Consider the following 24,329-nt stretch of genomic DNA (forward strand, 5'->3'; position numbering starts at 1 on the left):
AATTATTTTTTAGTTTTATGTGCATTTCTAAATAAAACACTGAAACTTAATTTTTTTAAATTATTTACAAAAATATTATCACAATTTAAAAAAAGTTTTTGTAAAAATATTTGCGATTTTTTACAAAAATATTTTCACAATTTAGGAAAATAAAAAGTTTTTGGAAAGGTATTCAAAAATATTTTCACAATTTAAGGAGATAAAAAATCGAAAATATTTTTGAAAAAAAAATCTCGCGCTTTGTTTCAAAAATATTTTCGTTTTTCAGAAATATTTAAATATGTTCATAGTTTAAGAAGATAAAAAGTGTTTGTACAAATAGTGAAATACTTTCTGAAAAAAACGAAAATATTTTTAAAAAAATAGCGTGGTTTTCTTAACGAATATTTTTACAATTTAAAACTTCTCCTAACTGCTACTTACATAATTTCGATTTTAAATAATTTAATGAAAGCAGTTGGATTTTGTGGATATTTCGGTAATGGTCGGCACTTAGGCCTTCTCAAATATATAATTCCGCTTACATTCTAACTTCTTCTCTAAAATTTTAAAAAAAATGTATAACTATAAATTTCAAAATCAAGCAAAGAAATAATTTACAAATTAACAAAAAATCGTTGGGAGTTATGTCCGCGATTTTTTTGGGTGTTATGTCCGCTCGGCATCATGGGCATAACTTCCAACGAATTTTGGGACTTATGTCCACAAAGCGCAGGGGACATAACGCCCAATATCATTTTGGGAGTTATGTCCTTGGGAGTTATGTTCGGGCACCAACGGTACCCCCGATTTCGATATTTTGAATGTTGTGCCTCGACATCACCGATTTTCGGTATTTTGAAAGATGTAGCCTCAATATCCCATCAAAATAACTGAAATTTGGTATTTAGTCTTAGTTGGGGGTATAAAACTTCCCACTTAAAATTTGTCGGTATACGTCTTCATATAGCCACCATAGAATGGTACCTCCGTATTTCTGGTATTTTAAAATTGTGCCCCGATATCCCTCCGAAAGGGCTATAATTTGGTATTAAATCTTCCTTGGGGGTATAAAACTTTCCACCTAAAATATGTCGGTTTAGGTTCAGCCCCCCATATAGCTCCATTGAACGATACCTCCCGATTTTTGGTATTTTGAAGGTTGGTGCTGTGGTTATACATTTCTCTATTTTATGGACTTTTCTGAAGAGAATTTTCAACAAAAAAATTGTACACGCAAACATTTTTGTACCTTTTATTGAAATATTTCTTGCATAAGTAAATATGTAAAATGCATAAATTTTGCATATGCCCACGTTAATATATGCATATGCAAAGTTTATGCGTTTTGTATAATTTTGCATATGTCATATGTTTTGATTGCAATTTAATCAGAAGCCAAAAATAGGGCCAGTCCCAAAATTTGACATGAATCCGACCAAATATAGGGGTTGCAAAAAATTCCGCTGACTACTTGTAAAATAAAGACCGGTACATCTACCATACAGGAAGTGGGATGGTCATCATTTCAATTGGATGAATTAAAACTTACGAAGGAAAATTGACAGGTCTAACATCATAGACAGAATTTCGAATGTGAGCTGTACCACTCCTACGAGTACCTATCTCTCAATATTTCCAAAAATTTTGAAATAGGACTAATGAAAATGTTGTAGCAGTGAAAATTCTCTGGCAGGGCAGTTGAAAACGTGCACATCGTCGTGCGGGCCTGTCTCGCAAGCTGGACAGATGTTTTGCACGGTGTCATGGCCTATTAGAATTCAGATCCCATCCCGAGCGTAGTTGAGCCAAACTACTCTGCTTTGTTGTGGCAGCTGGCGCTCCGAATGTGTGGTAGATCTTTTTCTAGATTAAGAAGACCTCTCCTGGCACGCCTGGGTGGGAGGTCATATCCACCGTATGGTGTTTAGAATGGCTCTCACGGTAACCCCCGAGCAAGTGCTGCAACGAAAGCATGTCATTGTTTTGCTGCTGTTGTTGTTGTAGCAGCATAAACAACTATGTAGAAGCCTAGGTTTGATGCTGGGTTGGAAGCCGCTGGCCGAAATATTATCCGGTACGAAAGAACCCGCTGCCGTGGGATTGACCTGTTGATTGATTGTTTTGCTGTACTGACAGAGTCTTTGTCTTTGTAGATGATCCACTTAAGATGATCCCTGTCTCAGTTGTCTGGGCGGCATTCTGACAGTGTAAATTTGTTTTCTTCTCGTTGCACTTATATTCGTGGACCATACCGACACATAGCTAACTACAGACTAGTTCCTAGGTCTCAGCTTGTCGCAGAAATATGTGCCCCTAGATATTGTTGGGTAGTTTGTGATCGGAATTCTGCCACCAACGACGACGAAATTCTACTCATTCCTCACCTCTGCAGTCCATGTGGCGAACAGAGTGACCGTAGATGTAATGATGGATATTTGCAGTTTCCTCGTGTGGAAAAAGGTGCTAAGATCAACCAAATATAACTTCAGCCTATTAAGAAGGTACTTGACGGCAAGGCCGTACAATCGTCCGCATACGTTACGATCTCAATGTCGTCTGGAGGCGGGGAATACGTGAGAACTACAGATTATACCGTTCCGGAGATATCACTCCATCTTGTAGAACTCCCTACTTCACTCCACGGAGCTTGGACGTCTTATTCCAGAGTTCCACGTACGACTGGAGTCCACACATCAACGGCTTTTGATAAGTCAGAGAGACACCTTCACTGTCCTATCACGCGGCTTGCTCTGGTTGAGTCCTCGTCTGATATGTGTGGAGATGGCGTGCAGCATTGGTGTCGTGATGTGCTGCTTATGGAACCCATGCTGATGATCGGCAACTGCATAGCTAACTCTAACGTTGGGGAGGACTAAAGACTCTGGGGTCTTTACTACGGGCGACAATAGCGAAATCGGTTTGTGTGATTCACCTTTGCTGGCATCCTTGCCCGGTTTCAGTGGCGGGACCATTTTGCCCATTTTTCAATCTTCGGGAACGATGTGGGTGGCTATCGACATGTCGAGAACTTTAGTGAGATACTCGACTCCCGGCACATCCAGTTGCTTCAGCGTTACCATGGAGATTCCATCAGGGACATTCGCAATATCATCTATTATAAATTGCGATGGTTCATCCTCCGCAGGAAGAGATCTAATGCGACGTAGTACTCTTCTCTTCGCCCTGTCTCTCCCGCAGTGCTCGACAAACTGTCGATCAAAGTAACTTGCGCAAATCTTCTTATAGTCAGGGTAACGTCACTAAACTTGACTGAGGCCATATCTCCCATCTTTTTCAGGTTTCGAGAGTGACTTACCCATTGCCTACAACCCATTTATTCCGGCTCTAATGCTGCAACTGTTCAGATGATTAACCACTTGATCCTCTTATGCTCACCGACCAACCTGTTAACTTCGAGTATCAGCTCATTGACTTTGGCTCTCATTTGCTAATTCCGTCTCATCTGCCGGGAAGTTTGGTCTCACTTCGGGTATTCGACCAGCAGGTATATGGCGAGCTGCAGCAGTGATGGTGTCTCGGAACGTCTGTTCTGCTACCCGAACCTCGGAAGGGTTGGGCAGATCTCTGAAGCGGTGATTAGTGAACTCTCTGAAACTCGCTCAATTAGCTTTCCTATGATTGGCGAAAGTGCGGCATTCAGAGGTGATGAAGTCGGGCGATCAGCTGAAGGAGACAATTATGGGGAGATGGAGAAGATGGTCTGATCCAAGAGAAATGACGAGTTGCCAAGTGACGACACTTACAAGACCACGATGGTTATGTCTGGCAAACTGTGACATTCATTGACCGTGCAAAACGTTGATTTGAATAAACTAAAGATGCCTCAGCATACAACAGACTGCCGCATCACGTCTGTGTTAAACAAGAAAAGACGCAAAGCTCTTTACCCGTTGAGGTATTGGAAGACACTAAATTAAATTATATAATATTCTTCTTAGCCTACCCTTTCTTATACAATTCTTATCAATTGGCTCTACATTCTGAAATTATAATAATAATAATAATTGTTCCACAAATATCCCAGAAGGGACAAGGGGCACTTCTCTCATTCTAAAAACACAACCATATAATTACGCGAGAATTGTCCCGCAAAGCGTTTGCCATAACAAGGGTTATAAAACCTGAAGTGCACACAACTCACGGTGAGCCTTAACTAATTTTAAATGGAAGGTGCTTACACCTCGGAAGTTTTTGCTGATTCTGAAACTACAATGCTCATAGATGAGAAATATCATGAAACAAAAAAAAAAATCGCCGGAGGGATTTTAAAATAAATCGCGATTTAAGTTCACATTTTTAGGGGTTCTTTAGGTTTTCACGATTTTGCTGGGAAACCGCGAGTTCTATGTAAATGGCACTAAAGCAAATGTTGTAGCAGAGAAAATTCCCCTCTGGTCGTTTCCGAGGACCGAATTCCAGAACTCATGATGAGTACTAAAGTCCCTAAAGACCATACGGGGCAATGTTGGGCCTATAACAGCTATTATCGGCGGGATGTATACGTTTAGCAACTCTACCTCGGCAGTTCCACACCTGAATGCTACTTTCCATGTACGGGTCATTGGAGTCAGGCTCAAGCGAGATAGGTCTGTATTAAACATATTGTTGCAATATGAAAGCTAATCCCCCACCTCCACTTCTGGCTTCCACTACAGCTATTTATCGGCAGGATGAATACGTTCAGCAACTCTACCTCAGCAGTTTCACAACTGATTGCTACATTCCATGTACGGGTCATTGGAGTCAGGCTCAAGCGAGGTATTAAACAGACTGTTGCAATAGGAAAGTTAATCACCTTTCACTTCTAGCGTGATCCTTCCGTGATTCTTTGTAACCATCACAACGCTGTAAGCTGCAGTTGTTGTTGCGATTTGTTTTCTGCACCACCGCGACCATGATATTCTTCCGATTCATGAAGTCTATTATTTCCTCGATCTTATCACGGAGCCCATTGCAATTATATTGCCAAAAGGATTGCCAAGGATGGTCCCTGTCGTATTCCCTCGCATGGAGGGATCCAGAACAACCCATTAGATGCACCCACCCCCGATGTCTATTGCATCTCACCGAAGCTTGGATTTGGTTGAAGATGCGGATGTGACAAACCGAGCATAAATACCCAGCAAAAAGTTTGCCTCAAAAGATGCAGTTAAATCATATGTACAAGTGATTTGGAAGTGCATCAAATTGTGCATTTTCACTCATGATTTTTACATGAGCCTGTCTACTGAAAGATGTACTCCATTAGCACTGCATTTTAATTAATACTTTTTATTGCATTTTAACTAAACTTTGGCACTGCATTTTAACTATTCCTTTGGAATCGCACTTTAACTTACACTTAGGGTAGAATAGAATGCAGTCCAATTTGCATCCAAAGCACGTGTTTTGATGCAGTGCTTTAGATATAGTTTCAAAGATGCATATAGCAGTTCAAAGATGCAATAAAAATGCAAGTCATTGTAAAATATCCCAGAATAAATAAAAAGTATTTATTATTTGTGTAAAACAAAAATAATACGAACTTTATTACATTAACACAAATTATGAAATTTCTTCACCACACCTGACACCTGAGCAGGTACTGTAACGAAAGCATGAGATTATGTTGTTGTACTGGAAGAATATTTGCCTCTTCATGTAGATGATCTACTGGAGTCACAAGGAGGCACTTTGTTGCTGTTCTCAGGGCGGCATTCTGAAATGTACATATGTTTGTACATATCGCAAATGTGTTTGTTTCCTCCGCTCTCCATTTAATTAAAGCTGTATTGTTCTTGCCTCATATATGTATATGTATGTCAAAGCGGTTTTTATACCTGCAAATGAGGGTATTTACACCTTCATACGGGCAAAATGTGCCTCATCGAAATAATGGTTTTAGGCCCCAAGTATGTTTGGACGAATTGTGTTCAGACAATGTGGAGTTGATTTAGCCATGTCCGTCCGTCGGTCTGTCTGGTTGGAACGCACGACAACCCTCGAATGGATCAACCGATTCGGCCCAAAAGTTGGCTTTCGTAATATTTTGTCCAAACATAGTTTAATTTCGAAGATGGGTTATATGTTCGGAAAATTTGTGCGTACGATAACTCTTGAAGGAAGTAACCGATTTAGCCCATACTTTGCACATCGTAAAATTTCTAGCAGACTTAGATGAGGTTCAAATATAGACTATATTTGTCCACTGCTTCGGGTACCTCCCACACAAAATTTTGGATAAATTACGGCAGTAAAAGTTGTTTAAGGGGCAAGTCCATACTTCTTGAGATAGCAACCCGAAAGTTGTAAAAAACCCCTATAGGACCAAAAATAGTGGCTGCAGAGCTCAAACCGAATACTGCGTTCGTCCACACTTTGGATATTATAATATTTCTTCGAATATTAGATGAAATTCGAAAGTATTCGCAAAAGTTCGAAAACATTCGCTAAAATGGTAGACATAGCAACCGATTTGGTCCCAACTTTGGATCTCTAAATATTGTCGAAACTTAGTTTAGGTTCAAATTTGGGCCCTATCTGTCCAATCTTTGTGTTACCACTCACATAAATGTTGAACATTTTTGTGTGGTTCGAGGATCCTTTGGACATTTTTACCAAAGGTTTTCCTAGTGGCCCTGTTTACAGCGATATTATGTTTTTCGTAGGCTAGTGCGATAAATATAAGCCCCATCTATCGACATTCCCGCAAATTTTTTAGCTTTAATCTTATCCATACTTTTGTCGGTTCATACGCCCAACATTTTGAAATTTCCCTAAATACATGTTTTTTTTATTTGGAAAAAAGTATTTCAATCCACACAAGCTGAGGGTATATATCTGTCGGCAAAGCCGACTGATACTTTTTAACTTGTGTATTGTCTTCCCATCGCCAGTTAAGATTTGGAGAAGTTCTCCAACAGCACCCCATTAAACATTTTTTTTTTCTCATAAATTACCTTAAGAATTTTCGCAAATTATTTTATTTTATAAAAAATTTTTAGAAATGTTAACACGCTTTTCCGTTTTTGGTAGAATTTATGCCGGAGTGCTGTAGGGATGTACAAACTGACTTATGTACTTGTAGGGACCTCTAACATCTGCTAATGAAATGTAATGAACGGGATGCCTTTTTCAGGACTCCGTTTGATCTGCATCCGGAAGTTATTAAAATGTGAGAAATGGATGCCAGTCGTTAGATTGCATCGGAATGCTGTTAAAGTGTAAGGAATTAAAATGCATTTTTTACGACTCTGATTGAACAGTATCCGGATGCAGTTAAAATGTGATAAATGGATGCCATTCGTTGGATCGCATGCACATAAAATGTGGGAAATGATTGCCCTTTTCACGACTCCGTTAGAATTGCATCAAAACATGCCGTGAAAGAACTAATTAATTTTACTGGGTATATAAGTGGTCCTGGATTTTCCTCCGTCCCGACACGGACCAAAAGAATCCGGAGCAGGCATTTTGTAGTCACTGGGAATCTCAAATGTTAAATTACCGGTAGTTCGAAAAAAATATAGCTAAAAACCTCAAAGTTCCTAAAAGTACCGAAAGATGGACCAATGTTAACAATTGACGGACTGACGGACTTGGCTAAATGGAATCCCTGACTATAATTACAAATGATTATTTCAGTGCGATTCTGTGGTATCTTCGTTGGCTTCCAACAGGGTTTTCATTGCAGGATATTTTAGAGACATTTTCTGTACATTTTGCTTTCAAAAGTTCAATTTTAGTCCGTTATACAATAAAATTTTAATTCTACATAGTATGGACCCGTAACTTACGTGTGTAACAACTATTCAATGTTTAAGATTTTCATGTATTGTACTACATTCAAACTAAAAACATATCATGAAATATCGTCGATGGCCACATTTTCACATTGACCAAACTAATTGCCATCGATTGGTAATGACTTCACTACAATTAAGCGGCAGCTTGTTACGATGTAACGCATAAAGTCAGCAGCACAGCAATGTTTCTTTCACTCACAACATAAAATATATACTATCAAATTCCCACATGTGCTAAGTGTATCGAGGTTATTCGAAGATTAACTACAGGCCATAACTTTTATGTTTTCTTTTTTTTTTCTGGTGGAATTTCGTGGTGTTCTTAACGAAATGTGAAACTATAAATGGAGTCGAATGTCCAACACACTGGCATTCTATGGTGGCTGGTGATGACTATAAATAGTTTATTGTGTTCTGGCATGATTCATGACTTTCTTTATTTTAAACCATTGATAGGTTTAATTGAACAGAGTCACGGGTCGATTGTAATGTTAATATTTCAACGAAAATTACAAAGAAAATGTCGAAAGATTTTATAATTACAGAAATGAAAACTGTGTCGTAAATTCCATTGAGTTTTAATTAATTTTTGGCAATCGTAAGGAATAAAGGATACGAGTACGTTTTTCGATCATGGCACCAAGATCAATTTTTGGACTTAAATTCCCAAGCCAATTATTTAAAGTCACGATTAAATGGCTCACCTAGCGTGAACATGGAAATAATAAAAGTTCGTAGGATATATCTATGGAATGATCCTCATTATCCTTAGTTTGAGTATTGATGAATGAGCCTTTGGCTTATTATAAATCAATATATAATTAGGATTCATTGTGTTATGGCAACTAATAACACCATTCCATGGCATGGAAAAAGGACTTGACTAGTATTTTATACCCTACACCACACTGTGGTAAGGGATATTATGTAGAGCTGGCAAAAAATCGATGGCACTATCGATAGTATCGATTATTTTTAAAAAGGTCAATATCGATAGTTAGTTTGGTCTATCGATAATATCGGATTAAAACTCCCTAACTTAAAATGTATTGAAATGAATAGAAATTACGCGGCTTTTCGGCTTTGATGATGTGAGAAAAGAAGTCCGTAGTCACACATACAAATTTTTCGGGAAAGTAAATTGTATTTTTGTGTATTTTTATTAAAAAAAGCAATTATTTTTTCTCATTCTAATTCTGTGAAATACTTGTGCAAAAAACCAACAAAATATAGACATTTCCGCCATTTTTATTTGCAAACTAATGTTAGTATCTATAGCTATCGATTTTCTGAAATGAAATATCAACAAGTAAAAAAATATCAGTCAGCTTTGCCGACAGAGATATACCCTCAGCTTATGTGAATTGGAACATTCATCTACGGACAGATCGAATGTATTTAGAGTTTTTTTCAGAATTTTGTGGCACTTTTTGGATATTTGAACTTGCAGACAAAAATGTGGATTAGGATTAAAGTTCAAAAGTTTTGCGGAGGAGGGTGTGGCCCGACATAGTGCATAACGGAAGTGGATCTTATTTTGAGAGTCATATCTTTTCGATAGATATCGCGCCCACTAGCCATTTCAGTGGGTTATCGTACACCTGTTGGACCAGTATGCCAGGAAACATAGACTTGTCCACGGAAAACATAATATGGCTGCACATCATAGGTATACATTTTCAAAGGATCTCCGAACCGGCCCTAAACTGCACTTGGACACACATGTTGAACTTTTGTGGGGGAGGTATCCTAAAGAGAGGACCGATATGAGCCATTTTAGAAGTTAAACTAAGTTTGGACAAAGTATGACGAAGGCCAAATTTTGAACCAAATCGGTCTATCAGTTCCAGAGTTTTTGTGCTCTCCAACTACTACATATGGTGCAATAGGGATTTTTTACAACTTTCGAGCTGTTTTCCCAAGAAGTATGGACTTGCCACTGAAAAAACTTTTACGTTGTAATTGAGACAGCGATTGCAAGTTGCTTCAACAGAAATCATAGTTAGTCAAGAGCAGGAGGTACCCGAAGGAATGGGCAAATATAAACCATATTCAAACCTGATTTATATCTTGCAGATATATTAGGATGCGTAAAGTATGCACCAAATCGGTCCGTCCCTTCAAGAGTTATCGTGCGCACAATTTTTCCGAACTTTTTTGAACTTTTGTGGGGGAGGTACCCGAAGCAGTGAACCGATATGGCTTATCTTCGAATTTAAACTAAGTTTGGACAAAATATTATGAAGGCCAAATTTTTGATCGAATCGGCAGATCCGTTCGAGAGTCATCTTACGCTCCAACCACTACACATGGTGTCATAGGGGTTTTTTGGACCCTTCAGGCTATTTTCTCAGGAAGTAGGGATGTACCCCTTATGAAACTTATACCGCCATATGGAGGGCCGTGAATACAAGATGCTACAACAAAAATCAAACCAATTCGAGAGCAGGCCCTAAACTGATCTTTTTCGAAATTTTGTGTGGGAGGTACCCGAAGGCGTGGACCGATTGAGTCCATATTGGAACCTCATCTAAGTTTGGTAGAAATTTTACGATGTGCAAACTTTGGACCAAAACGGTTACTCCCTTCAAGAGTTATCGTGCGCACAAATTTTCCGAATATTTTCGAACTTTTGTGGGGCAGGTACCGGAAGGAGTGGACCAATATAACGAGTTATCGTGCGCACCAGCCAGCCAGACAGACAGACGGACAGACATTGCTATATCGAATCCAAATTGTCTGAAACACATTTCGTCCAAACATACTTGGGGTCTAAAACCATTATTTCGATGAGGCATATTTTGCCCGTATGAAAGTGTATATACCCTCGTTAGCATAAATGCTGAGGGTATAAAAATTTCTAATATTGGGGATATCGATAGTTTGCCAGCTCTAGTGTCATGCCTTTGTGCAGTTGTATGTAACATGCATAAAGAAACGAGATGTGTCTATAGTTCCTTTGGGGATATACATAGAATCATTTTCTGAGTACATTAATGCATGTCCGTCCGTTCGCAACATACATGTCGCATTTATTGTCTGATTCAGCTTTTGGGGAAAATCGGTTGAGATTTGGATATAAATATATATTTTCGGCCGCCTTTACGTATTTTCTCCCCCAAACACCCTATATACTCCCGATTTGGATCGAATTTGGATTGTGTGATTGTATTCAGGCTAGAAAAAAATGTGCCGAATTATATCGAAATCGGTTCAGGTTTGGATATAGCTCCCATATATATTATCGGCCGATTTCACGTACTTCCAACACCAAACACCCTGTATAACTCCTATTTAGGTCAAATTTAAAATGTGTGACTGTATTGAGGCTAGAAATAAATGTACCAAAATGTATTGAAATCGGTTAAGCTCGGATATAGTTCCCACATATATTTTCGACCGATTTCAGGTATTTGCTGCACCAAACATGCTATATGTCACATTTGGATGGAATTTCGAATATGTGACAGAATTCGGGCTAAAATTAAATGTGTCAAATTATATTAAAATAGGTTCAGATTTGGAAATAGCTCCCATAAATATTTTCGACCGATTTCAAGTATTTGCAGCACCGAACACGCTATATATGTCCGGTATATATATTCGGGCACGCTATATATATTCGGGCTAGAAATAAATGTGCTAAAATATATCGAAATCGGTTCAGATTTGGTTATAGCTCCCATATATATGTATTTTCGACCGATTTTGATGAAATTTGGAACTTGTGACTTAATGTGATCTAGGAATAAATGTGCCAAATTATATCAAATCTGTTCAAATTAGGATATTGCTCCATATATATATTCTGCCGATTTCAGGTACTTTCAACACCAAACACGCTATGTATGTCCGATGTTGAAGAAGTTTTTAATGTGTGACTGAATTCGGGCTAGAAATAAATGTACCAAAATATATCGAAATCGATTTAGATTTGGATACAGCTCCCATATATATTTTCGGTCAATTTACGTTTTTGCTGCTCCAAACACGCTATATAATCAGATTTAGATGAAATTTGGAATGTGTGACTGAATTCGGGCGAGAAATAAATGTGATAAATTATATCGAAATCCGTTCAGATTTGAATAGAGCTCCCATATATATTCTCGATTTCACATATTTACTGAATCAAACACTCTCTGTATGCCCTATTTCGATGAAATTTGGAATGTTTGAATGAATTCTGTATAGAAATTAATGTAGAAAATTATATCGAAATCGGTTCAGATTTGGATATAGCTTTTATTTGGATGATTTCAAGTATTTGCTGCATCAAACCCACTATATATGTCCGATTTCGACGAAATTTGGAATATGTGACTTAATTTGATTTAGAAATAAATGTGCCAAAATATATCGAAATCAGTTCAGATTTGGATATTACACTTATTTGCTGCAACAAATACGTCATTTATGTCCAATTTCGATTAAATTTGGAATGCGTCACTGAATTCTGTGTGGAAATATATGTGCTACATTATGTCGCAATCGTTATTTGATGCACCGAAAACTCTATATCTGTCCAATTGTGATGAAGGTTGGAATGTCTGACGGAATTTGGCCTAGAACTATTTGTCAAATCATATTAAAATTGTTTCATATTTGGATATAGCTCGAAATCCGTTTGAATTACTACCAAACTCCTGTTGTTGTAGGAAATGTTTGTTTGATTGAAAATAAAAATTCAAATATTGCACTGTGCAACATTTTTAAGGTAATCTTGTGCAAACAATTTGAACTGAGGATTTTTTGAAAGTACAGACCCAAACGACAAAAAACGCAGTTGGTTTTGTTGTGTCAGATCCAGCTTGGATTTTATGGCCCCATCTAAACATGGATAAATATTGACTTTTTAAAGCAATTCTGGGCTATATCTCTGGAACCTTTGTTAATCTTTATCTGGCCTATGAAGCAAATTTGTAGATAAGGGCAAGAATAAAATATATGGAGAAATAATGAACTCGAAAAACTACATTTATTGCCTCAAATTTTATAAAATATCGAAAATTTCCATAATTTGTATATATTTCGCACCAAATCTCCAAAACCGTTAAGTTTTTCTTTATGTTTTCTTTTGGAAAAATATTCGTTTGAATTATTACCAAACTCCTGTTGTTGTAGGAAATGTTTGTTTGATTGAAAATAAAAATTCAAATATTGCACTGTGCAACATTTTTAAGGTAATCTTGTGCAAACAATTTGAACTGAGGATTTTTTGAAAGTACAGATCCAAACGACAAAAAACGCAGTTGGTTTTGTTGTGTCAGATCCAGCTTAGATTTTGTGGCCCCATCAAAACATGGATAAATATTGACTTTTTAAAGCAATTCTGGGCTATATCTCTGGAACCTTTGTTAATCTTTATCTGGCCTATGAAGCAAATTTGTAGATAAGGGCAAGAATAAAATATATGGAGAAATAATGAACTCGAAAAACTACATTTATTGCCTCAAATTTTATAAAATATCGAAAATTTCCATAATTTGTATATATTTCGCACCAAATCTCCAAAACCGTTAAGTTTTTCTTTATGTTTCTTTTGGAAAAATATTCGCTGAAATGCTATATGTTAAAGTACACAACTCATCAGAACATGTCATTGTTGTAAAATGCCTCTATCACATCGTTTTCAGTATATTTTTCAACGACGATTTAATAAATATGCCAATAATGCGGTGAAATCCAAAATGTGAGAATAAACTGTTGGTGTGAACTGGGTTTGAAATAAGTGTTGTAAAAGATATGATAAAATATACCGCTAAAACAATATGAAGTAAGCATTTTAGAGTTTCAGAATATTCTGAAGAATTGTTGAGAACTTTATTTGGTTTTTTTTTTTTTTTTTTTTTTTTTTTTTGAATTCATTTATTTCAGTTTTAATTCATTACAAAAGTTATTTGTTGCCCCAGCGCCTTGAAGCTTTATAGGGGCTTACTAAAAGTACAAAAATTCATAAAGAACGGATTCTGTATTATCTCATTTAAAATTTTGAATATGGAAACAATTCACATGAAACTGGTATGAAAATTTAAGGAAATAAGAAAAATTTACATCAGAAGTATTTCGATATTTCTTAACAAGTATAACTTTATTTCTCGTTTAAATGAAGAAATTCTTGAAAGATTTTTAATGTTGTCGGGTATATGGTTAAATTCTATGCACCCACTGTGCTCTATTCTTTGTTTCGATGTTTCCAGTCTGCATCTTTTTACTCTTAGATTTGCTCTATTCCTGGTGTTGATCATAGTTTGATTGACGTCAAAATGAATGGAACGTGGGCCAATGTTATTAATTGCTTTATATATATATGTTATCAGTTGTAATTTATAAGTACCATACAATGGCAATATGTTTTTGGTTACATTGCTATATAACTGCAAAGTTGGGTAAAGCCTTGGCAAATTGTAAACAATTTTAAGAGCTTTGTTCTGTACTCTTTGGAGCGATTTCAATTGCGCAGTTTTCCTATGAGCATAGACCAGTGCCATGTAGTTTAGATGACTTTGTATTAATGCATTGTATAATAAAAGTTTGGTTCTGGTATCAAATTTTTGTCTGAATTTATGTAGAATTCCTACAGCAGGAGCAATCTTATTTTTTAACTCATCAATATGCAGATTCCATGTTAGATTATGTTGCATATATATTCCCAAATACTTAAGAGATAGACTCTCATAAATAATCGTATCGGCAATTGTTATATTAAATGTTGCGTCATGTTGTGAACAGCGGGGTCGAAACCTTATAATTTTCGTCTTATTAGAGTTAACTATAAGTTTGTTCAATCGACAGTACTCCATGATAAGATTAGCATCATGCTCCATTTGACATTTTAGCACTAGTTCGTGATTATATGGATACAGAAGTGCAATATCGTCTGCGTACATAATTAGTTTTCCATATAGATCTAAATTAGATATGTCATTTATATAAATTGTGAATAACAAGGGACCCAATACGCTGCCCTGCGGTACTCCATGCTCCACAATACCAATATCACTTTTAATGCCGTTGATTTCTACATATTGTTTTCTGTTCGCAATATAACTCGCTATTAGTTTTAGCGCGTTCCCTTGAATTCCATAAAGTGTTAGCTTGGATAGCAGAATCTGATGATCGACCAAATCAAACGCTCTTGATAGATCGTAGAACACTGCACCGACACCACCAAAATTCGAATCCAGTCCCTCACATATTAAGTTTACCACATTTACTATTGCTTCTTGAGTGCCGCTTCTTTTTTTAAATCCATATTGTCTTGCATACATCTGTCCCGTCTCCTCCAAAAAGTTCGACAACTGTTGATATATTATTTTTTCATATATTTTATCAAATAATGATAGTAACGCTATTGGACGGAAATCACAAACTTTGCTTGCATTCCCAGACTTAGGAATAGGAGTTATCTTAGATATTTTAAGAATCTCCGGATAAATTGATGTGTCTATCATACTATTGAATATTGATGTTAAGTGCTCACTAATATAGTCCTTCGAAGCAATCAACACTTTGCCGGAAATTCTGTCATGACCAGGACTTTTACTAGGATCTATATTTGCTATTAAACTATCAATCTCCGATCTATTGACATAATATAAACAAAATCTTGATGGACATTGTGTTATGCTATGCAAATCGTTAAAGTGGTCTCCAACGTTGTATGGTATTTTACTTCTTAACATTCTTGGAATATCCAGAAAATAGTCATTGAAAGTGTTCGTTTTAACAGCATTGTCATCAACAACTTCTCCCATATCATTTCTTAATAGTATCTCCTTATTGAGCTTCCTTCCCAAGCATTCGTTCAAAAATTGCCAGCATTTGCGTGGATTTTGGTTAAAATTTTCAACATTATTGCTTAAATATGAATTCATACTCATGCGACTAGCAATTTTTATTATTCGGCTAACGTTCCTCAACGTATATTCATTGTTCGCATCTCTTCCAATTCGTTTCCTCTTTGCCAAAAGTTTTGCTTTAAAAGCTCTTAGTGCTTGTAGGTTCTTATTTTCCCAAGGCGTTAACAGGGTTTTTGACAGTACTTTAAGTTCTTTATCTGTAGTGTTTTCATTAACAATTTCAGTAATTGTAGTTACAAAACGTTCCATATCAGAAGAAGGATTTCCTAAACAAGTGAAATTTGCAGCATAATTCTGAATACTTGCGGCAATGTTATTATAATTATACTGTTTGATGGATTTAGTGGTCACTTCGCTACTTCGAATATTACTTCTTAAACTGCACCATATAATATTATGATCTGATAACTCGCATTCTATTGAGCTGACATTCAATATTCTTGATTCGTTACTGTAGACATGATCTATTGACTTTCTGCTTACTGGACGTGTTACCAATGTGTGGCATGACTCATAGTCTACTGAAGATAAAGTCGAGAATATGTCTGAAAACCCACTAGCTTCAAGCAAATCAATATTAGCATCCCCAATAACTATTGATGCTGTACGACAGCAACCACACAATTCGTTTTCAAGATATGTTAGGAATGAAGTCGTATTACATTTCGGCGAGCGATAGAACGTAGTAATTTTTAGAGGAACTCCATTTATTACAAAATTATCTAACGATATTCGTATGGCTTCGACGTATGCTTTACTCTCACAAAGATCTACAACATATGATATATTACTGCGTACATAAAATGACACTCCACCATATCCGTCTTTTCGACAACAGTGAATTGAGTTATATCCAGGAAGATTATACAACTGAATTTGGTTACTGTGAAACCATGTTTCCTGAATGGCTATCACATTTGGTAAAACAGGAAACTCTGATATTAGTAATTTGAATTTGTTAAATTTACTAATCGACGAAATACTTCTGATGTTTACAGATAAAATATTGAAATTATATTCACCATTTAATATTAAACTTTCAGAAAATGAATCAGAATTTTCAAAATAGTTTTGGTTAATCATTATTATTGATTGAAATTATTAAAAACATAATAATACATATACGGGATAATAATTTGAATTAGTTTCTTTGATCTGGCGATACAAATGCGGCTTGTCCATCGTTGTCATCTGTATCATCATCAGAGGCATGCAAAAGTCTCATGGATCTTCTACTTCGTAGGTTGGTTGTAGTAGCTTCAAGTAAAATTTCATCAACATCCTCTTTCGTGTGTATAATCTTCGGCTTATTTATGGCACTTTTCTTTACAAATATCCTGCTTCCCTTCGTGAAAATATAATTGTATCCAACGGTTTTTAGGGATTTAGCGTAATTAAACAGTTCTAGTGATTCTTTGCTCAGTAAATCATTTATATACACTTGCTTAGTATTATCATTATTTTTTAATTTATTTTTAGCTTCCATAAGTTTATCTTTCGTTGACTTTGTGTTGAATTTCACTATTAAGGATTGCTTTTTATTATTTGAATTGTTTTTCTTTAAAAAATAAGCTTCATCAATATTGCTTTCGCTGATTTCAACACCAACTGTTTCTGATATTTCAATTACAGTTTCTACTGCATTCTTGTTTTCTTGAACTGATATTCCATTAATTATACAGTCTTTTTTCACACGATGGTCGTTCAACATTTTCACCGTTTCCTGGAGTGTTTTTACTTCACCTTTAAGCTTTACATTTTCTTTTTCAACATTCTCAATTCTTTTACTATTTTCGAATGTATTCTTCATCAAATTTTCAAATTTAGAAGACATGAACTCAACCGATTCCATCAGACGATCTATGTTATTAAGCTTTTCTTCCATGCGATGTAATTGTTTTTCAATGTTGGATTTATTAACTCCACTACAAAACTGGCATAAAAACTCCTCATCTTTATTTTTCAGTAAATGCTCGAATCGTTTCTTATCAATTTTTTCACATCTCGCATGATATATTTTCGAACAATTATCGCATTCTATAAAATCGTCTTTATTTTCAACCACTTCCAGCTTACACTGGCCACATAAAATCTTTTTGTGTTTTACACTTCTTCGTCCCGTAGTGGATGGCATGTTTATATTATTTCAGTGTGCAATTTCCGGTTTAAATATTGATATGTGTGTGTATTAGCTTTCAAATTTAAGAAGATTTTAGAGTATACTTTTAGGCTGATTAAATTCACCACAGTTTATAATTTTCAAAGCGTATTTCAAGCAATATTTTTAGGGATTTAGAGTAATAAAAAAAGCTTTTTTTATTTTTAACATTAATTTAACATTTTTAGATTTAATCTCATTTTAGAACATTATCCATTTAATTTGACGTTTATTTTCAATAACACTCTCACTCTCTCAATTGCATTGTTTCCTTTGGTATTTTTATTTATTTTTCATGCATCCACTAAACAAACGATCAGAATAACAATATTTTTTCTTAAAATGTTTATGCTTTTCAACATCGAATTGAAGTTCTAATTGAATAATTCAAAAAAGCGTTGTTTAAATTGTGTATTGATCACTTTCACTAAACTTTAATGTTCGTAATGACCGCGAAATTTATTTTTTAGACGGAGCTTAATAAAAACACGTCCGCTCAGTGCAAAGTATCTCTTTACTTGGTTCAAATCCCAATAGTTTAGCTGATACTGACCAGAATTTCAGCAATTATGTAAAATGTTCTATATTTTATCAATTTTAAAGCCCTAGATGGAGTTTTTCTTATGTGGTATGTTCAAAAGATAAATTCCCCTAGTTTAGGGCTTCAATATTGCCAAAGACAGCAAGCCCAAATTCCTAATAATTTCTGAGATAAAGGCCCAATAAATGTAAAAAACTATAGTTTTAGCCCGGTTTAGATGGGGCCATAAAATCCGAACTGGATTTAACAGGACAAAACCCTACTAGGGTTTTTGTAGTCTCAATATGTACTTTCAAAAAATGCATACTAGAAGTTGTTTGCATTTTCAGTGTTGCATAGTGTTATTCAAAAAACAGAAATTTGGTAATAGATCGAACGAATTTCAATTCATCTTATCGAATCGTCTTAGTGAAACAGGTCATATACGAGTATGTATCTAACCAATTTTGATGAAATTCTGAATGTTTTACAGAAATCTCTCTAGAAATAAGTTTCTAGAAACAGAGGTGTATGGTATCATATAGTCGGCCACGCACGACCTTTCCTTACTGGTTTTTTTTACTTTATATTAGCGCACATTATTGCCACTAATAAGAATGACTTGTAATCACTTCAATCACGGGTATTGATTTATAAAAAAGTTATTATTTCTCCTTGTAAATAAAAAAGTTTCCAAATTCAATTGAATTGTATGGCAATTTTCAGTTTATAAACAGCAATGGATTGAATGTAATAACACTGTGCAACAGTGGAAATGCAAACAACTTCTAATGGGCATTTTCTGAAAGTATATATTGAGACTACAAAAACCATAATTGGGTTTTGTGTTCTTAGATCGGGTTTAGATTTTATGGCCTCATCTAAACCGACCTAAAATGAGCCTTTTTTCCAGTGATCGGACCTTTATCTCCGAAACTAATAAGAATTTTGCTTTGCAGTCTTCAGCAATATTGTAGCCCTAAAGTAGTAGAACTTATGTGTCAAACAGATGAACTAGGAAAAGCTACATATAGCGCTTCAAACTCGTTAAAACATAGAAAAGTTTACATAATTTCTGAAATTCTGGTCAGTAACAACTGAACTGTTGGAAGTTGAAACAAGTGACCATTCTACAAATTTTCCAAACAATGTGACCATCAATTCTTCAGAACATTCTGAAACTCTAAAATTGTTATTTCACGATATTTAAGGGGTATTTCATAACATACCTTTTACAAAACTTATTTCAAACAATGTTCACACAGGCTGTTTATTCTCATGTTGGGGATTTCAATGAATTATTGAAATATTTACCAAATTGTTGTTGAAAAATTCGCTATAAACAAGGTAATAGAGGCATTTTGCAACAATATAATGTTCTGAAGAGTTGTGTATTACATTCCAGAGAATATTTTCCCAAAAGGTAACATTAAGAAGAATTTAACATTTTTCGAGATATGCTGCGAAATATACACAAATTATAGAATTTTTACATATATTATAAAATTTGAGGCAATAAATTCAGTTTTTCGAGTTCACTATTCCTCCAAATATTTTCTTCTTGCTCTTATCTACAAGTTTGCTGCAGATGTCAAAACAAGATTCGTATTGGTATCGGAGATACAGCCCCGATTTGTTTTAAAAATTCGATTTTTAATCATGTTTAGATGAGGCCATAAAAACCGAACCCGATCTAAGAAAACAAAACCCAAATATGGTTTTTGCCTATTGGTCCTCTACTTTCATAAAATTCTGGAAAGAAGTTGTTTGCACGAGATTGGCTCAAAAATGTTGCACAGTGTAAATAAATATCAACTGAAAAAAATGTTTTCATCGATTTTCGAAAAAAGGAACATAATTTCGTTTCATCGCTATTGTAAAAACAACTTCATCTGAACAAGTGTTGTACTCAAACTTTTCTGTCCACTTTGGCCAACAACAAAGGCAATAATAACCGTATTGATACGACTACAATATCCTTTGGATTGAAGTGAAAAAGAATACAAGTTTTCAACTTTATAGAAGGGCGTTATGGTTGGTTTATGATGTTGTTGAGTTTTCGTTTCATCTACACATAGAATAAAATATTTTTTTTTTCAATTTGACATGGTATGTCGAAATATTAGTCGGAGACACTGGAAAGTATATATGTATATTCTTGATTAGTATAGAATTCTAAGTCGATAGAACCATATTCGTCTGTCTGTTGAAATCAAGATACTGCTCACAATAATTAAGATAGGGCTTTATAATTTGGTACAGAAGTTTCTATTCTATTCTCCCAGGAATTGAAAATGTATTGAAAATGGAGTATATGAGTCTACGTTTTGATATAGCCCCCATAGAATGGTGCATCCCAATTTTTTGTATTTTTAAGGTTTTGGCCTCACTGTCGCACTGAAATGTCTGAAGTTGGCATTAAGTCTTCCCTGGGGTTACAAAACTTTCCTTCAGAAATTTGCCAGAGAAGGTCCGCTAGATTTTCCGCATTTTTCATGGTTTCAGTCTTATTATCACTCTGAAATGGGACTAAAAAGCTTTTCCCCAGAAATTTGTCTGGACAGCTCCACGCTTTGATATAGCCCCCATAGAACTGTAGCTCCCAATTTTCCGAATTTTTAAGGGTTTAGTCTCATATCACGTCGAAATGTCTAAATTGGTAATAAGTCTGCTTGGGACTACAAAAATTTCTTCAGAAATTTTAGTACTTTCATAAAAGATAGGAAAATAAATATTTAATTTTACTTCAATACAACTTGTGGTGGAGAGCCCGGCCGAACTAAACGCCGTTCTACTTGGATTCACATTGATTTCGCTTTGTGTAGAAGAAACAATTTTCTTACATTTATATGGGATGGACATAACAATAACACAAACAAGAACAAGGACAAACAATTGAACAAATCACTTGAAAAGTAGAAAATTGCAACATTATTAACGCAATAGACGAACAACTTCGTACAATTGCCTGGGTTGTCATCAAGGAAAGGATGTGAAAAGAGTAGTAGTAATGGTACACTTACGTTTAACAATATCTGGTACAAGAGGTTTTTCATTCAACGTCGGTATTCACCTTCAGGGGGCATCGCGGTTTCAGGTTGATCAAATGTATTTAGTTATCCAAAAATTTGATCATCCTGAAACCACTAAGGAATCCTTAAAAAATCATAGCTAAACTTTGAGATATTTGGGTAGGCACATGCTGGAGGCCGATCCCGGTCAAGATCCGACGTCCGCCTGGCCCAAATGGAGAGTATCTTAAGGGGTGACCCCCACTTGTAAATTTCAGAAAATCGAACAATTTTTTATTGACTTTTTTTAAAGTAGAAGTAGCATAGAATATGTGGTAAAAATTAAAAGTCGATTGCCTGAGATATGAGCTTTGGAAGGGAAAAAATTATTGTGTTATGTATGTAATGTAGAAACAAAAAACTTGTTTTTATCGAAATGAAATTTTGAAAACGGTGCCAACTATAGCTCAAAACTAATGAATTAATGTCGTACAATTTTGTGGGGTTATCAAGGATATCCAAATTAATTCTTTCATTGATTGCTTTTTTTAAAAATGTTGTTGTTCCTTTTATGACCAGACAACGTCATTATACCCTCCACCATATTATGGAGGGTATAATTAAATTTGTCATTCCGTTTGTAACACATTGAAATATTCATCGGAGACCCTATAAAGTATATATATTCTTTATCAGGGTAAAATTCTAAGTCGATATACATAGGCATGTCCGTCTGTCCGTCCGTCCATCTATTGAAATCAAGATACAGCTCACAATTTTTATACCCTCAGCCTTTAGGCTAAAGAGGGTATTTACACTTTGATACGACCAAAAATGTGCCTCATCGAAATAATGGTTTTAGACCCCAAGTATGTTTGTACGATATCCGTTTCAGACAATTTTGAGTAGATCTAGCAATGTCCGTCCGTCTGTCTGTCTGTCTGGCAGGCTGGTGCGCACGATAACTCTCGAACGGATCAATCGATTCGGTTCAAATTTTGGGTATCGAAATATTTTGTCCAGATTCGATTTAAGTTCGTAGATAAGGCATATCGGTCCACTCTTTCAGGTACCTACCCCACAAAAGTTCGAAAATATTCGGAAAAATTGTGCGCACGATAACTCTTGATGTGAGTGACCGATTTGGTCCATACTTTACACATTCTCATAATATCTACCAGATATAGATCAGGTTCGAATATGGACTATATTTGTCCACTCCATCCCGTACCTCCCACAACAAATTTTGGATAAGTTCACTTTAAGACCTGCTATTGAAACACTTTGATTTTTGTTGAAGCAACTTACATTCGCTGCCTCAAATACGATGGTAAAAGTTGTTTCAGGGGCAAGTCCATACTTCTTGAGAAAACAGCCCGAAGGGTGTACATTTTCCGCAAAATTTTTGAACTTTAATCCTATACAACATTTTTGTCGGTTCATACGACCAAAATTTTGAAACCCCCTAAATACATACGTATTTTTTTTGAAAAAAGTATTTCAATTTGCAACAGGCTGAGGGTATATCTCTGTCGGCAAAGCCGACTGATACTTTTTTACTTGTTAAGATAGAGGTTTGTAATTGGTATAGAAGTTTCTATTACTCCTATGATGTTCGGTATTGAAAATGGGCTATATCGGTCCACGTTTTGATATAGCCACAATAGAACGGTACAACCCGAATTTCGGTATTTTGAAGGTTTTAGCCTCATTATCACATCGAAAGGGCTTAAATTTGGTATTTAGTCTTCGTTGTTGGTAAAAAACTTTCCCTCAGAAATTTGTCGGTACAGGTCCACGCCTTAATATAACCCCCATAGAACGGTATCTCCCGATTTTCGGTATTTTGAAGGTTGTGGCTGAAATTTGGTATTTAGTATTTCTTGGGGGTATACAACTTTTCCCCAAAAATTTCCCGGTACAGGTCCACGCCTTAATATAGTCTTCGTTGAAGGTATACAACCTTCCCCCAGAAAATAATATAGCCCCATAGAACGGTACCTCCCGATGTTCGGTATTTTGAAGGTTGTGGCCACAATAACCCATCGAAATTGCTGAAATTTGGCATTTAGTTTTTGTTGAGGTTATTCAACTTTCTCCTCTAAATTTATCGGTATAGGTCCACGCCTCCATATAGTCTCCATAGAACGTTACCTCCCGATTTTCGGTATTTTGAAGGTTGTGGCCACAATAGCCCACCGAAGTGGCTGAAATTCGGTATTTAGTCTTCGTTGGGGTACCTCTGAATTTGTCAGTATAGGTCCACGCCTTCTTATAGCCCCAATAAAGCGGTACCTCCCAGTATTCCGTATTTTGAAGGTTGTGGCCACAATAGCCCACCGAAGTGGCTGAAATTCGGCATTTAGTCTTCGTTGGTGTACCTCTGAATTTGTCGGTATAGGTCCACGCCTTCATGTAGCCCCCATAAAACGGTACCTCACGATTTTCGGTATTTTGAACCCCACCGAAATGGCTGAAATTTGGTATTTAGTCTTCGTTGGAATTTCCGATTGAAATTCGTCGTTATAGGTACACGTTTCGATATAGGCCCCATAGATCGGTACCTTCCGATTTTCGCAATTCTGAAGATTGTGACGTCAATATCCCACCGAAATATCTGACAATTTTTATTTAATCTTCCACTGGGTTATAAAATATTTCAAAAGGATACCTATCAGTATAGGTCCACGTCTACACGCAGAAAAATTTATGTTAGAAATATGTTTGGATCCAAACAAATATATGTTTGGGACCGGTTGCAAACAAATATATGTTTGGATCCAAACATAATATGTTTGTGTCCAAACAAATATATGTTTGCAACATTTTGTAACATATCTCAATTTGATATGTTTGGGTAAAACATTTTTTTATGTTAGAAAATTTTTTTCATGGGTGCAGAGAGGATGTTTGTCAACGAGAGTAATAACAGTGCTCTCGCGGCTGTGGAATGCTGTTTTATAATAAAGAGTTGTGTGTATTGTATAATAG

At 35.7% G+C, this 24,329-nt stretch overlaps 1 protein-coding gene across 1 annotated transcript; it reads right to left on the reverse strand.

Moving 5' to 3' along the window:
* Window positions 1–13,621: 13,621 nt before the first annotated feature.
* Window positions 13,622–18,321, reverse strand: LOC141404356 (uncharacterized). The gene has a single exon (XM_073987888.1). It carries the CDS (start codon window positions 17,781–17,783, stop codon window positions 16,791–16,793), a length of 993 nt encoding a protein of 330 aa, XP_073843989.1. The 5' UTR covers window positions 17,784–18,321; the 3' UTR covers window positions 13,622–16,790.
* Window positions 18,322–24,329: the final 6,008 nt, after the last annotated feature.

This window comes from Musca autumnalis, unplaced genomic scaffold (assembly GCF_047663935.1).
Source record: "Musca autumnalis isolate F117 unplaced genomic scaffold, ASM4766393v1 scaffold_4, whole genome shotgun sequence".
Classification (NCBI taxonomy): domain Eukaryota; kingdom Metazoa; phylum Arthropoda; class Insecta; order Diptera; family Muscidae; genus Musca; species Musca autumnalis.